The 13,380-nt window shown below is 52.0% G+C and overlaps 1 protein-coding gene across 1 annotated transcript in view; it reads left to right on the plus strand.

The window, feature by feature from the left end:
* The first annotated feature begins 11,596 nt into the window (after positions 1-11,596).
* The window catches only part of NKD1 (naked cuticle homolog 1), an 81,126-nt gene continuing 79,342 nt past the window's right edge, over positions 11,597-13,380 (plus strand). Inside the window, exons 1-2 of the mRNA XM_021711808.1 lie at positions 11,597-11,698; positions 12,740-13,052. Of these exons, the coding sequence (XP_021567483.1) occupies positions 11,597-11,698; positions 12,740-13,052 (415 nt within the window). The remainder of the gene's footprint in view (positions 11,699-12,739; positions 13,053-13,380) is intronic.

Here is a 13,380-nt window from a genome sequence, read left to right on the forward strand (position 1 = left end):
ATTAATCACACCTGGGCAGTGGCCACGTTAAGGGAAAGGATGCAGATTCCAGAGAGATTTAGGAGGAACGGACAAAACTCAGCACTTTGTCAGCCATGGAAGGAAGAACTAGGGACACATTTGTCGGGACAGCCACCACAAACCCTGGAGAGCCGTGGGTTCTAACATGGCACAGTGCCTCTGCGAGGCATTAAGCATGTCCCTTGGGAGGGAAAGGGAGCTGGCGTCTTTGGCCTGGACACTTGCCGTCACGCCAGCAGGCATCCACTAGTCAGATTAGCCAGGCCTCTCACGGGGCACTCATGAGGAGGACTGAGGACAGATGAGCTTTGATGGCAGATGAGGTGGAAAAAAGAGAAATACTGGATGCTCCTGGGAGGGGAGGTTCCAGAAGCCAGAGAGGGGTGTGGTATGAGCAGGTCAGGGAGAGACAGAGACTTGTCTCTGGTCACCTGGAAATGGCAGGTCCTGGCAGATGTTCCCAAAAGCTTAGCTGCTCCTAGGTGGCCCTGGCCTCGCCAGGATGTCAGCTGATCCAGATGCTAAGACTCGATGGCAACACTACCTCATGCTTCTCTGCTATTCTTGGAGGTCCTGGGCCCTCTGGTGACAGGTGTCTCGAGGTTCTACACAACGGGAGAGGATTTGAAAGTCATCTTCCTGAACAACCCTGGGACCAGGCCTTGGAGGGCAGTCCTGGGTCATGTATGAGATGTATATTTTTCTTTCTTTTTTCACTAAAGTATTTTTTCCTCTGGTTTTCTCACCAAGCTGACTTTCCTTCAGATCTGGGGCTTTTGGTCTCAATGTCACCTGTATTTCAGGGTCAAGAATGGTTGTTAACTTGTTCCTCAATTCTTCAGTCTCTCCTTCCTGTGAATTTGACTAAGAGGAGTCATGCCTGTAATCCCAGCACTTTGGGAGACTGAAGAGGACAGGTCGCTTGAGGCCAGGAGTTCAAGACCAGCCTGGGCAACATATTGAGAACCCATCTCTACAAAATAAAATAAAATAAAAAATTAGCTGGGCGTAGTGGAGTGCCCCTGTAGTCCCAGCTACTCAGGAGGCTAAGGCAAAAGGACTGCTTGAGCCCAAGCGTTTGAGATTATAGTGAGTTATGATCGTGCCACTGCACTTCAGCCTGGGCAACAGATATCTTGTCTCTTAAAAAAAAAAAGACATTTAGACATGGTAGGCAGCTGACTCAGCAGTAGGAAACGTCAGTGCCTGCCCAGGGTCAATCTTTCTCTTCCTTCTGAATGCCAAGCTCATGGGGATTAGATGTGAGAAAAATTATGGAGACAGACACACCTACTGAGTCCCAGGGCCACTAATTATAAGTCACATGACCTTGGGCAAGTTATTCCATAAAATGTGAGACTCCCTTTCTCCATTCATAAAGTGAGACTAATACCTCTCTGACAGACTCTGAGTTTTGTGTGTTGGAGGAATCAGTTATGAGGAAATTCTGCCTTCCTCGGATAAGAAAATGTCCTCTTGCCCCTTCCTTTGGGCAACTTAATCTCCTTCCCATCCAGTACTGTGGTTGGGGTGGGCTGCCCAAGTTGGGTCAATCAAACTCCTGTAGTGAGTGGTCCAGGAATAGGCACATGACTCAGCTTGACCAATCAGAGTCCTTCACCAGGATCTTTCACACCAGAGCTAAGGAAGAGTAATTCTCTTTCCCTCTCAACATAAGGTTGGTAGGTTGTAAGTCTGAAGCTACCCATGACCTTTCCTCCCAACACGGGTTTTGTGAGCCCACATATTTCCTTTTCGCTTGGGCTAGATTCAGTTAGGTTCTGTCACTGTCCCTTATAACCAAAAAATTCTTCAGAAAATATACTTTTAGATGCTTTTCCAATAATGAGAACCACTTCTATTGCATGCCAGGCTCTGTGCTAAGCACGTCCATATATTATCTTGTGATTGACCTTGATCTGTGGTTATTTGTGTGCCTGGTGGCAGGCTCCAACTGCACCTAATCTCCTCACAGTTGGTTTGTCTCAGCATTGCCCAGCACCCAGGTTGGTGTCTTCCCTGTTGTAGCACAGGGAAGTGTAATGACAGCCTCTCCTCAGTGGGTCACCTTGGACTTAGCACCCTGTGTGAGGCGAATGGGGTGGCCAGTGCAGACATGAAGATGTGCAGACACAGGGGATACAGATGGTCTGTCACTGCATGGGTTCCACAGGCCCCATGGAGTTGGCCCTCTGGCCAGGGGTTGGCTGGGGACTGATCTTCATGGGGTGATTGTATATAAGTGGGAAGGGTCCCTCTCCTGCACGTCCTGCCCAGTCTCAGCCCTTCTTTCCTATGCGGGCTTTCCTCTTACTATTTTAACAGCTGGCTCCAGAATTCCTGGGGACTGTGTGTTGGGGGTGGGGAATGAGGAAGTTTCTGCTTCTGCTAAGCCACCTGGGGTGAAGGTGACCCCCCCACCGGGTTCCAGTCAGCTTATGGAGAAAGAAGAGGCCTCTATGAGGAAGACCCCAAAACCCTGGAATTTATTTATTAAAAATTGTGTATTTATTCTTACATGTTTGAACTTCAGTGACCTTCCAAGTACTCTTCGTTCGACGTCAGACACCAATCAAATCACTATTTCCATTGCTCGGAACAGTTTTTTACTTCATCCATTCTGATGTCTTAATTTAGTGCTGCTGCCATCTTTGTTTCCCCTCTTCCACATCAGCAAAACGTTTCCCTTTGAGTACTTTTTTTAATCCGGGGAAACAAAAGTTACTTGGGGTAAGACTGGGTGAATAGGGAGGGTGGGGCATGGGGGGTCATGCTGTTTTTGGTCAAGAACTCAAGAGTGGTGTGGGCAGGTGCACTCGTAAATCACCCATCGTGAAATGGGCAATCACATTGAAAGAATCTCCACTGGGCTTGGTGGCTCAGTCTGTAATCCCAGCGCTTTGGGCGGCCGAGGTGAGTGGATTGCCAGAGCCCACGAGTTCGAGACCTGCCTGGGAAACTTGGCAAGACCTCATCTCTACAATAAATCAAAAATTAGCCAGGCATGATAGCATGTGCCTGTAGTTCTGGCTACTTGGGAGGCTGAGGCAGAAGGATCGCCGGAGCCCAGCAGGTCGAGGCTGCGGTGGCCGGGAGTGACGGAGTAAGACTCCAACTCAAAAAAAAAAAAAAAAGAATCTCCAAAATAATTCATTGAGGTCAAACACAACCTCCCACAACAACTCTGGTGGTACACTGGTGCTGATGGATTCCTAGAAAACTTACCTAGTGGGGAAGTCTGTAATAACAGGGCTCACCCTCCAAAAGATAATTCTGGCTTTGGGGGTACCACTCGTATGCTGGACTGAAGGGTGAGTAGGAGCCAGGAGTTAGGAGAGCAGAGAGAAAAACAGCATGGAGAAGACCGACTCAAGAGGCCACATGGGCACACAAGGAGCCCCCTGGATGATGGTGCACAGGAGGCTGCATGTGAGAGGGGGGCATTGGACATCCTGGCACTGGCTCTCGATACCCCAGCACATCTCGCTCAGGTGTTCACTCATCCTCCAGAGCCATCTGAGACCCCATAGTTCCAGAGGACCTTATGGAATCCTCTGACAAGGAGGAAGGCTCAGGGCTTAGGGGAGGAGTGGGAGCAAAGAAGGGAGGGCCTCCTGCCCGTTTCTTTCTGAGGCCAGCTCCATCCTCTGAAGGCCAGCCTTGGATAATGTGTCGCGACCAGGCCCTCTCTTCCCCCGTGTCTTCCCCGGGGAGACCCATGTCAGTGGAGGGAGGCGGCTCGGCTCTTGGCCCTTCCTCCTCTTCTACCCCCCTCAAGGGAATAGTGTCCGAGGACAGGGGCAGCAGGCAGTGTGGCCCCATCTCGCTTCACGTTGTGTGGGAGCTCTGTCACTTCACTCCTGTGTTGTCAACGCTACCAGAAAGGCCAGCTGTGCTATGCTGCCCAGTGAGTTCTTCAAGGAGTTGGTTTGATGCCTGAAGAAAGTGGGAGCCATGGAAGGTTGTATGCAAGAGAGGGGTGTGGCCCCTCCTGAGCGTGTTTGCCCCAATGGGAGGTCATAGAGGTAATGATAATGACGAGACAACCTTAATGACAGTGAACCCCCAGCCGCTGAGAGCCCACTCTGAGCCTGCACTGTATACATCTATAGACCAAGGAATGAGGGTGAACAGCTGGCCAAGGCCACCCAGCTGACAAGTCAAGAAGTCAGAGCCACTGTGTTCTGCCCAGGATCCCTCTCCAGTTGTTCCAGGCCTGCTTGGTTCGTTTCCCAGCAGGAACTCTGTGAGGACGAGGCTACAGTCCCCATTTACAGATGAGAAAGTGGAGGCAAGTGGTGGAGCCAGGAAATGCATGTGTTCTACACGGACTTTGCTTCTCTCAGATATCTACGGGAGATCTGGGAAAGAAGAACGTGTTTTTTTGACAGACTTGTGTTGGGGGAGTGGGACTAAGGGGAAGCCTCAGCTTTGACACCCTGGGGCTTTGTGCATACCTAGGTGATGAACAGTGAATTTGTTGTGATTTGCCTGTTTACCACAGGGTCTACAAGTGCAGTTGTACAGCTTGTGCATTGTACAAGTCTAGGAGTTATGTGGCATAAGCAGCCCATGAAACCCGGTATTGTGGGGGCCACTCACAAGGGCTTGGCTGACAGGCTGTGGGGTCTGGATCTAGTCTCTGTCACTTTATTGTCCTGAGCCCATTTCCTCATCTATAAAGTAGAGATGGAGATCACTGTCTCTCCTCCCTAGGCACTGTCAGGCCTGCATGAGATAACACACTGTGAAACAGCCCTTCACCAGAGTCTGGTGCTGGAGGGGACTCCGTAACGTTTAGTTTCTCATACTTGCATCTCCCTTTCTGGACTTGAGGGTGGGCATCCCCCGTGCCCAGCCCTACCCTGGCACATGGGAGGAATGAGGTGCCCATTTGACAAGAACTGGAGGGATAGTACTGAGGGCAGGGAGAGTATTTGGGAGATACTGGGGCAGTAGGCACCAGTCTGTCATCGGCATCCCTTTTTCCCAGGACCTGGCCTAGTGATCTGCCTTCCCAATGCCTTCTCTGGGGTGCGTTTGTCCGAACACAGGGTGGAACTGGTGAGCACAGGCTGGGTTTCTGCAGAGACACTAGCTCCATTTGCCCAGCACCATGACTTCACATTTTTAAAATTAGTTGCCGATATTTTAGTTTGGAGATTTCACCTAGGACCCTGGATTTCTAGCTACTCTTGAGAAATCAAAAGATCTAGCAACCCTGAGCCCTCAGCTGGCAGCTGGTGTTGAGAGCCACTCTCTCTGTGCCGGTTACAGGCTGTCTAGTTTGCCATCAAATCTACCTGGCCCAAGTCCCTCCCTTACGTTTCCTGCCCTCCCATGGGGGAACCTGGGACCCCGGCTCTCTGGAGCTCCCAGGCAATCCCACTGACTGCCAGGTCTCGGTGTGGCAAATGGTGACTTGCCAGGGCCTTCTCTGAGGAATGAGTGCCCCTCACCGGAGAGAGAACCTGCGGGTACCCCCATGCGCCGACGCTCTGCCTGCCTGCTCTTCCTCCCCTGCCGCCAGAGCCGGCGAGGCTGCTGCCCTGTTTTGGGGACGCAAACATACACACGTTATTAGAACCCCAGATCAAAGGCGGCGTCCCACGGCCTGCCTCTCAATGGCCCCTTTGTGCAGGCGGAAGCCTGCGAGAGTCAGAATCCAGGGGTAGAGGGAGGGGCCGGGAGGGGGCTCAGCACAAAGATACTTGTCACCCAGAGAAGTCCACAGAAACGATGTTAAAAGCGGCGCCAGGTGGAGGATGTACCCTGGCTCGCTGCTGGAGATGCAGACGGAGAATTCTCCATTCTGCGGAGAAAACCCCGTCCCTTGTGGTTTCAGAGGACAGGGCGACAGTGGCTGAGAGTCCAGCGGTGGTCTTTGTCTGCCTTCCTGCCCTCATGGGGGTGAAAGGGATGGGGCAAAGGTACCTTGGAAAGATAAGGTGGTATGACCTTCTCTTGGGCACAGAGTCAGAAGAAACAAAATGATGGGGGGGGGGGCTGGGGGAAGGCCAGGAGACGTTGTGGCGACAGAATCACCTCTGGCCAGATGGGCCTGTGTGGTCAGCCATTTGGGCCTACGGCACACACTTCTAAAGCCCCTACTGTGTGCCAGGCACGTGCGATGCCTGCGGGCACAGAGAGGATGGTACAACCAGCTGGGCTGGAGGCCCTGAGTGTTTCATACACATCGTCTCATCTGTCTCTAATCTCTCGGACCGGTTTGAACAAAGAAGTGCTTTGAGCTTCAGGTGCGGAACCAGGAGCCCTGATTGCCCTGGGGTGCAGGTATTGAGGAGGGGCTTCTCTAGGAGAGGGCCAGAAGGTGAGGCCGCCGTGGTGCTGAGACACACAGGAGACAGGCGGACCGACACCTGCCACTGCCCGGGCTTCCTCCTCAGCCTCTTCTGCCCCTGTCCATACTCACACCCATGTGCACCTTCAGCCCACAGCTGGCTTCTGAACCCCAGGATCCAATGGCCCACTTGGTGCCATGGCTCAGACACTCAGCAGGCCTCCGGAGGTGTACGAGCACAGCGGAGCTGTAGGCTCTCTTCTGTGCAGACCAGCTCCCAGTGGCTTCCTCAGCCCTCCTTGCAGGCATGCAGGCCCAGACCTTGGGGTCTCCCCTAGCTAGTCTCTCACTCTTCCACCCCAAGTCCAGTACGTGAGCTAATGCTGTCACCTCTCACCTCCCAGCACTCTCAGCATCCAATTTCTTTGTTGCCTCCACTGTCGTCTCCCCGTCACACCCCCACCCGCATTTCTCAACACAGCAGCCCAGTCACTCTAGGTTCTCAAATGGCTCCCATCTCCCTTGAGTAGAGCCGAGGTTCTTGCTGAGGCCTGCAGGGGCCTCACATTCTGGCCCTGTCACCTCCAACCTCATCACCCCCTACTTCTAAAACCTGGCTCTCTCTGCTCTACAGTCAGTGGCCTCTTTGCTGTTCCCCAAATATCTGCAGCATGTCTCCACCTCAGGGCCTTGACACTTGCTATTCCTCTGCCCGGTCCCGCTTTCCTCAACCTCCCCTGGTTTCTTCCTCATTTTCAAGTCCTTATCGGAGGCTGCCCCCTCTGTCTATCCAAAACTGTAACCTCCTGCCCCGATATTTCTTCTTCCTTTGTCCCACTCGATTCTCCCCAAAGGCACATCCTGTATTTCACTAACTGATTTATTTATTGTCTGTCTTCCCCACTAGAATGTGAGCCTCATGAGGACGGGAGTTTTGTCTGTTCTGAGAACCCAAGAATCTGGCATAAATCAGGTTCCAACACTCTTTGTCGCATGACATGATGAATAAAAGAGAAGCGTCTTTATGTCGTGGTCACCTCCTCCCTGCCTTCTGCTGTTCCCTCCCCTCCCCGGTGCCGCTACTTACTCTGTGGAGGCAACAGGCTACACTTGAGTAGCCACCAAGAAGGCTCAGCTTTCTGAAGCCTCAGAGCATGTGTGGTCTGCGCACCAGTAACACCAGCCTCCATGGGGAGCTGGGAAGAAATGAAGATTCCCAGGCTGTACTCACACCGCATGCTAACAAGAGCCCCGCAGACTCACGTGCACATTAAGTTCTGAGGAGGCTTCTCTAGGGAACCTGACCCCAGCCCAAGACGGGGACTAGGTCCTTCAGGAACTCTAGGGCAGAATGTGCAGGCAGTGTCAGGGACCAATCTGCTCGGGCATCTCTCTCCGTGTGGTCACCTGTCTCCACTTCCCTCTTACGGCCGCTCCTCTTGCTTCTTTTTGCTTGTCCATCAGCCTGTGGGGAGCCTGAGCAGCTGTCGAGCCTCCAGACTATGGAGCCTTCAGCTTTAGAGATCTGGAGTCTCTAAAGTGAAGTGTACTCCAGGCCCTGGGCCTCTTCACACTCTGTGACGAGAACCTGATTGATAGGGCTTATGGGCCAGGCGTCTCTGATCAGCTGCGGCCAAGGAGGGACAGACCCTTATAGGCCTCAGCAAGGACCTTAGCTTTACCAACATGGCGGCAGGGGCCACCCTGTAGCTGTGCTTCGCGCAAGGGAAAGAGTATGAGAAGGACACTAAGCCATAAGAAAAGGGACATTACCCATAAGCTTTGCTGCAGTGACCGCCCTTTCCTTACTCCTCGAGCTGTGGCCTGAAGAAGTCCCTGCACCACCAAGGAGCCTCTGACATAGGCCCCCTGAAAGTGGATAAATATGTCCTAAAACATGTTCACCATAGACATATGTGTTCGTTTGCCTTTGAGGAGCCTTTCCACACTGGCTCTGTCCTCACTGAGCTCCTGGTCCAGGCCTCTGGGGTTGGTTCTTAGACTCTCAGATCAGAAGAAACCTTAGAAGTTATCTCCTCCAGCATATCCCAAAGCATGTTCTATGAACACTTGTCTTCACTAGAACTTTCCAAGAAGTGTTCCTGGTTGGTGAGTCTAAGAAATTCTGCTTACAATTCCCTTCTCTTAGAGAATCAAAAAGCTTGGCCACTCAACGAAGGCTCTGAGAAGTCCTGCAGAAAAAGAATGCCTCCCTTTGGCTAAGCAAGGGCTGCCCAGTTTCTCATGGGAGTCTTTCTTTCATATAATAATAGCATCTCACAAAACCAGTGTCCAGGGATCCAATTGTGGGAAATGTCGCTCTGCCCAACCCCTCCTTCTAGGGAGACTGTATGGTGGTCAGGCCTAGGCTGCACATAACTGAAACACAAAGGTTTAAAAAGACAGCAGCTTCTTTCTGTCTTTTGTAAATGGAGTTTGAAAATAGTCAAAGACTGGTACTGTGACTGGAGGGCTTCTCAGTCAAGTCCACAGAAGAGCAGAGAGGCAGCGGGGCTGGGAGGAGAGCAGGGTTCCCTGAGGGGGAGATGAGAGGCTGGACTGGCTTTCTCCCTCTTCCAGCCTCACAGGGAAGCCTGTTCTCTGAACTCGCCAAAGCACTCCAGACCCAGGAGGAACTGTCTGCACAAAAATTCCGTTCAACCAGCATCTGTAGGGGCTCAGGCAGCACTCTTCTGGGATCACCTTCTGTTAGTGCCCAAATAGTGGCTCGGGGGCCTGTCCCATGTTCTGGGGGAGGCCAGGCTCCCCCTGCCTCATTGTCAAGGCCAGGTGCCTCCTGCTGGCCTCCCTAATTCCCACCCTGTCTCCTGCACTGCTCCACCCTGAAGACTGCCCTGGCCAGGTGCTCCGCCTGTGTGGGGCTGTCTTTTCCAGCCCTTCTTTCTGTCCTGGGCCACTAACCCAGGGTTGTATCAGGATCTCTCAGAGGGAGGAGATTACAGCACAGAGCTGGCCAGGTGGCAGCTGCCCATGCATGGTGGCGCTCACATTCCTCCTCCCACCCTGGAGGTGGCCTTCACTTCTCAAGCTGTCTCCCTGGAGATTCTTCCCTTCCCTCCAGAATTCCTGACACTTTCTCCTGCAGTGCAGTCTAACACGCCCCTCCATCCCCAAACCAGGCTTCCAGGCCCCTAAGCAGTGGCAAAGCCCACCCAAAACGATGAGAGAAAGCAACTCCGGGTACCCCCAAGGACCCAGCAGAGACTGGGAACCCGCCTTCATTCTCAGCATATCCCAGGTCATCCTCCTGGCAGTGCCCCACCTCCTTGCTGGCCACAGCACCCCCAGGGCTGAGAAGGGGCAGAGTGGTTTCCCTTCCTTCCCAAGCAGGTGTGGCAGCACTGATGATGGAGGTGCTGGGTTGGGAGCTGCACCCAGAGGTGCAGGTCAGATGAGTCCCAAGTCTCCAGGAGGGAAACTTGTCCTCATCAAGCAAGAAGAGAAGGTGGGGAGGGAGAAGGGACATTTTGGCTATTTAGAGCAGAGAAGAGCTCTTCCGGTTAGAAGGTCAAGGAGGGCTTCCTCTAGGAAGTGGTGTTTGAAGGGGGCCAGATCACATGGCTTAAATTGGGGACGAGTGTGGGGGCAGTCAACTAGGGTGATTTTTTAAAAAATCTCCCAGCTCTGTCTGACAGATTTCACCTAAACCAGCCTTGCTAAATCTCAAGCCCCATGAAACCCGTTTCTGTTATAATCTCTCCCTCTTATCTCTTCCTTGCCTTCCTTTCCCATTCTCCTCCCCCAAAGGATGGGAAATCTTCAAAGAAAAAGATGTGTCACTGTAAGTACACAGCCCAAGAAATGGGCCAGATAAATTATTAAAACACATACAAAGGCAGTGAGTCGTGGGGTGGGAGGCCCTCGGAGGCCAAATGGCTGCCCCAGGTGGACAGTGCGCTGGTGGCCCCCGGGGAGTCCCTCCCCAACTCTGATAGGCTAACATTTCTCCACAAGGCCCACATGTTGGTTCTAGCCCAAGGCCCAGTTGGGGGGGCGGGGCGGGTCTTGATTCCAAGCAACAGAGTCCCGGGCCCCTGCCGGGCTGGGCAGCCGGAGGGGCCTTTGTGTCTGCGCTGGACATTTGGGATTTGCTCCCCCCCAAGATTCAGACTGCTAACTGCAGTTTTAGTTCTTGCTTTTATCTCTTTTTGAACTGTAAAAAGAAATTCCCAAGGGGAAGAGGGGATACTTTTTTCTCAGGAAAGAAGAAAGCCATGACCGGTTTAAGAAAGTAACCAACTTTCTGAGCACTGTGAGAAAGAACACTCAGAGTTTTTCTTTGATTTTGAGGCACCCTGGCACCAGCGGGGGTGGGGGCGAAAGAGACACACTGCAAGCCCAAGCGAATTCCATTGCCTTTGGAGGGGTCTGAAGGAAGGTTCCCACTCCGACTCAGAGACTCAAGCCTTGGCCTCTCTCCTGCTCCTGATTCGCTACAGGCTCCACTCCATTTCCCACAGCTCAAGGGTGCTCACTCTGCCACATTTGGGGCCGGTTGATTCTTTGGTGTGGGGGGCTGTCCTGTGCATTGCAGGAGCAACCCTGGCCACCACCTAGAGGCCTCCAGACATTGTCAAATGTCCCCTGGGGGGCAACACAGCTCCTGATGGGATGGAAAGGGAAAAGCATTGCCTGCCGTAGCGGGTGCAGCCTTCTAAGCTCCACACTATTTACCCATTCATTACGTTCATTGCCTCTTGCCTGTCTTCCCTCCGGGAGAGCGGGAATATGTGATGGGCAGTTGTCTATTTTGTTCACTGATGTATCTTAAGCGTCAAAAACAATGCTTGTCACATTGCTGGCACTTGATATTTGTTCCACATGGGGGGGACTCTCTCTAATGGTGGGATGTTAGTTTTGGACTGTGTTGGGGCAACTTTATGGAGTGAAACAAGCATGGGCCACAGAACCAATGGATTCCGGTTCAGTTGCTGATTGGGTCACTGACCAGCTGTGTGACTTTGGGCAGGTGACTTCACCTCGATGAGTCTAGTTGTTTGCCTCCTTTCTAGAACAAGCAAGCGTATGCATCAGAGAGTGGTTGTGAGGGCTATCCATGACACAGGACAAGGACCAGCACATAGTAGGCACTAAATAAAGAATTGCAACATAAAAATTACAACCGTAATTTGTGTGTGTGTGATTCCAGCATTCCTTAAATGAAACCTCCCTGCCAACAGCATTCATGTACCTGCTTATAAGATTAGCATTCACTTCCACCAAAATGGGCGTGGAGAAAAGGAAGCTTGGAGGATGAAAGCAACGGACCGTCAGATGAAGATATTTGTGACTCTGCGGGCCATGAATTTCCAGTGTCCTTTTGGGACACCAGATGCACCTGAGCTGTGCTGTCCAGTGACAAGCCTCCAGCCACAGGCTGACGATCGCTCGCAGTATGGCTAGTCTGGGTTGAGGTGTGTTTTGAGTGTGAAATACACACTAAATTTTAAAGACTTAGTACAAAACAAAGCATGTAAAATATTTTAGAGATGGGAAAATTATAATGTTTGGAGATACAGTGTTTCCTCAGTATCTGTGGGGATTGGTTCTAGGTTCCTGATACCAAAATTCCCAGATACCAAGTTCCTTCTATAAAATGTCCTGTCATATTTGCATATAACACACACCCATCCTCCTGTGCATTTTAAATCATCTCTAGATTATTTATAATACCCAATACAATACAAATGCTATCTAAATATTTGCTACACTGTGATTTAAACATTTGTGGGCTGGGCGCAGTAGCTCACACCTGTAATCCCAGCACTTTGGGCGGAGACGGCGGGATTGTTTGAGCCCAGGAGTTTGAGACCAGCCAGGACAACATAGCTGGATCTCCTATCTACAAAAAAAAAAAAAAAAAAACCAGACGTGGTAGTGCACACCTGTTGTCTAAGCTACTTGGGAGGCTGGGAGGATCACCTGAGCTTGGGAGGTCGAGGCAGCCTGAGCCATGATCGTGCCACTGCACTCCAGCCTGGGCAACAGAGTGAGACTCCACCTAAAAAAGAAAAAAAAATGAAAAAAATTTATATTTTTTACACTGTATTGTTATGATTTATTATTGTTTTTGGATCTTCAGTCGGTGGGCAGTGGAAGCTGCCAATGAGACAGGCATGTATAATGGAAGGCTGACTGTATTGTTAAATAGAATGTATTATTATTATTTTTTTAGAAAGTATTATTAATATTAATTTCACTTATGTCTTTTTCCTTTTAAAATATGGCTACTAGAAAATAAAAACATGACCCACATTATATTTCTATTGGACAGTGCTGTTGAGCCTCCATTTTACAGATCGCAAAACTGAGGCTTACACAGGGAATGTCCTCCAAAGGGCTGGACATTCCGAGTTCGCGGGTTTTCCCACGCCTGAGCTGCTCAGTCGGTGCTAGGACGAGCCGAACGCAGGGCCCCAGCAGGCATTCTCTCAGAACCACAAAGGTGGGGTGGGACTCCTTGATGTCGCCCTCCACTCCGCAGAGACCTCCCCAGACAAAACAAACAAGCCCTTGGGTCTAGCGAACTGCAGCGGGGAGCGGAAACCAAGGAAGATCAAAGACCCAGCGGTTACCCCCTTCCGGGCCGCGGAGTCTGGCAGAGCGCCCCGGCCAGAGCGGGCACCCACGGGCGCGGACGAGGAGATCCGAGAGGACACACCCGGGGGCTTTGGGGCGCTTGAGTGGGCTGCGAGCACACTGGCCCGAGGTGTGGTGGGGCTTCTCTTGGACTCTCAGAAAACTAGAGGGCCTTTAGGGGGACGGAGGGCGGCTCATAAACGAACCCCTTCTGCAGAAGGCAGGTCGTGGGAAGACCGGGAAAGGGCAGGGCAGCAGACGCTTTGTAGACGCTTGCTCAAGTCGCCTCTCGCGACCTCAGTTTCCCCACCTGTAAAGTGGAGCCGGGGAGTCCTGCCCTGGCAACTTAGAGGAAATAGCGGAGGGAAGGCACAGCGCTCTGAGCGGGCGGGCCGGCTGTTCCGCCGAGGGCGGAACCCAAGAGGGGGCCCGTCCCGGGACGCCTCCGGGACGGGGCC

This window comes from Carlito syrichta, unplaced genomic scaffold (assembly GCF_000164805.1).
Source record: "Carlito syrichta isolate Samal-C Ts95f unplaced genomic scaffold, Tarsius_syrichta-2.0.1 Scaffold302608, whole genome shotgun sequence".
Taxonomy (NCBI): domain Eukaryota; kingdom Metazoa; phylum Chordata; class Mammalia; order Primates; family Tarsiidae; genus Carlito; species Carlito syrichta.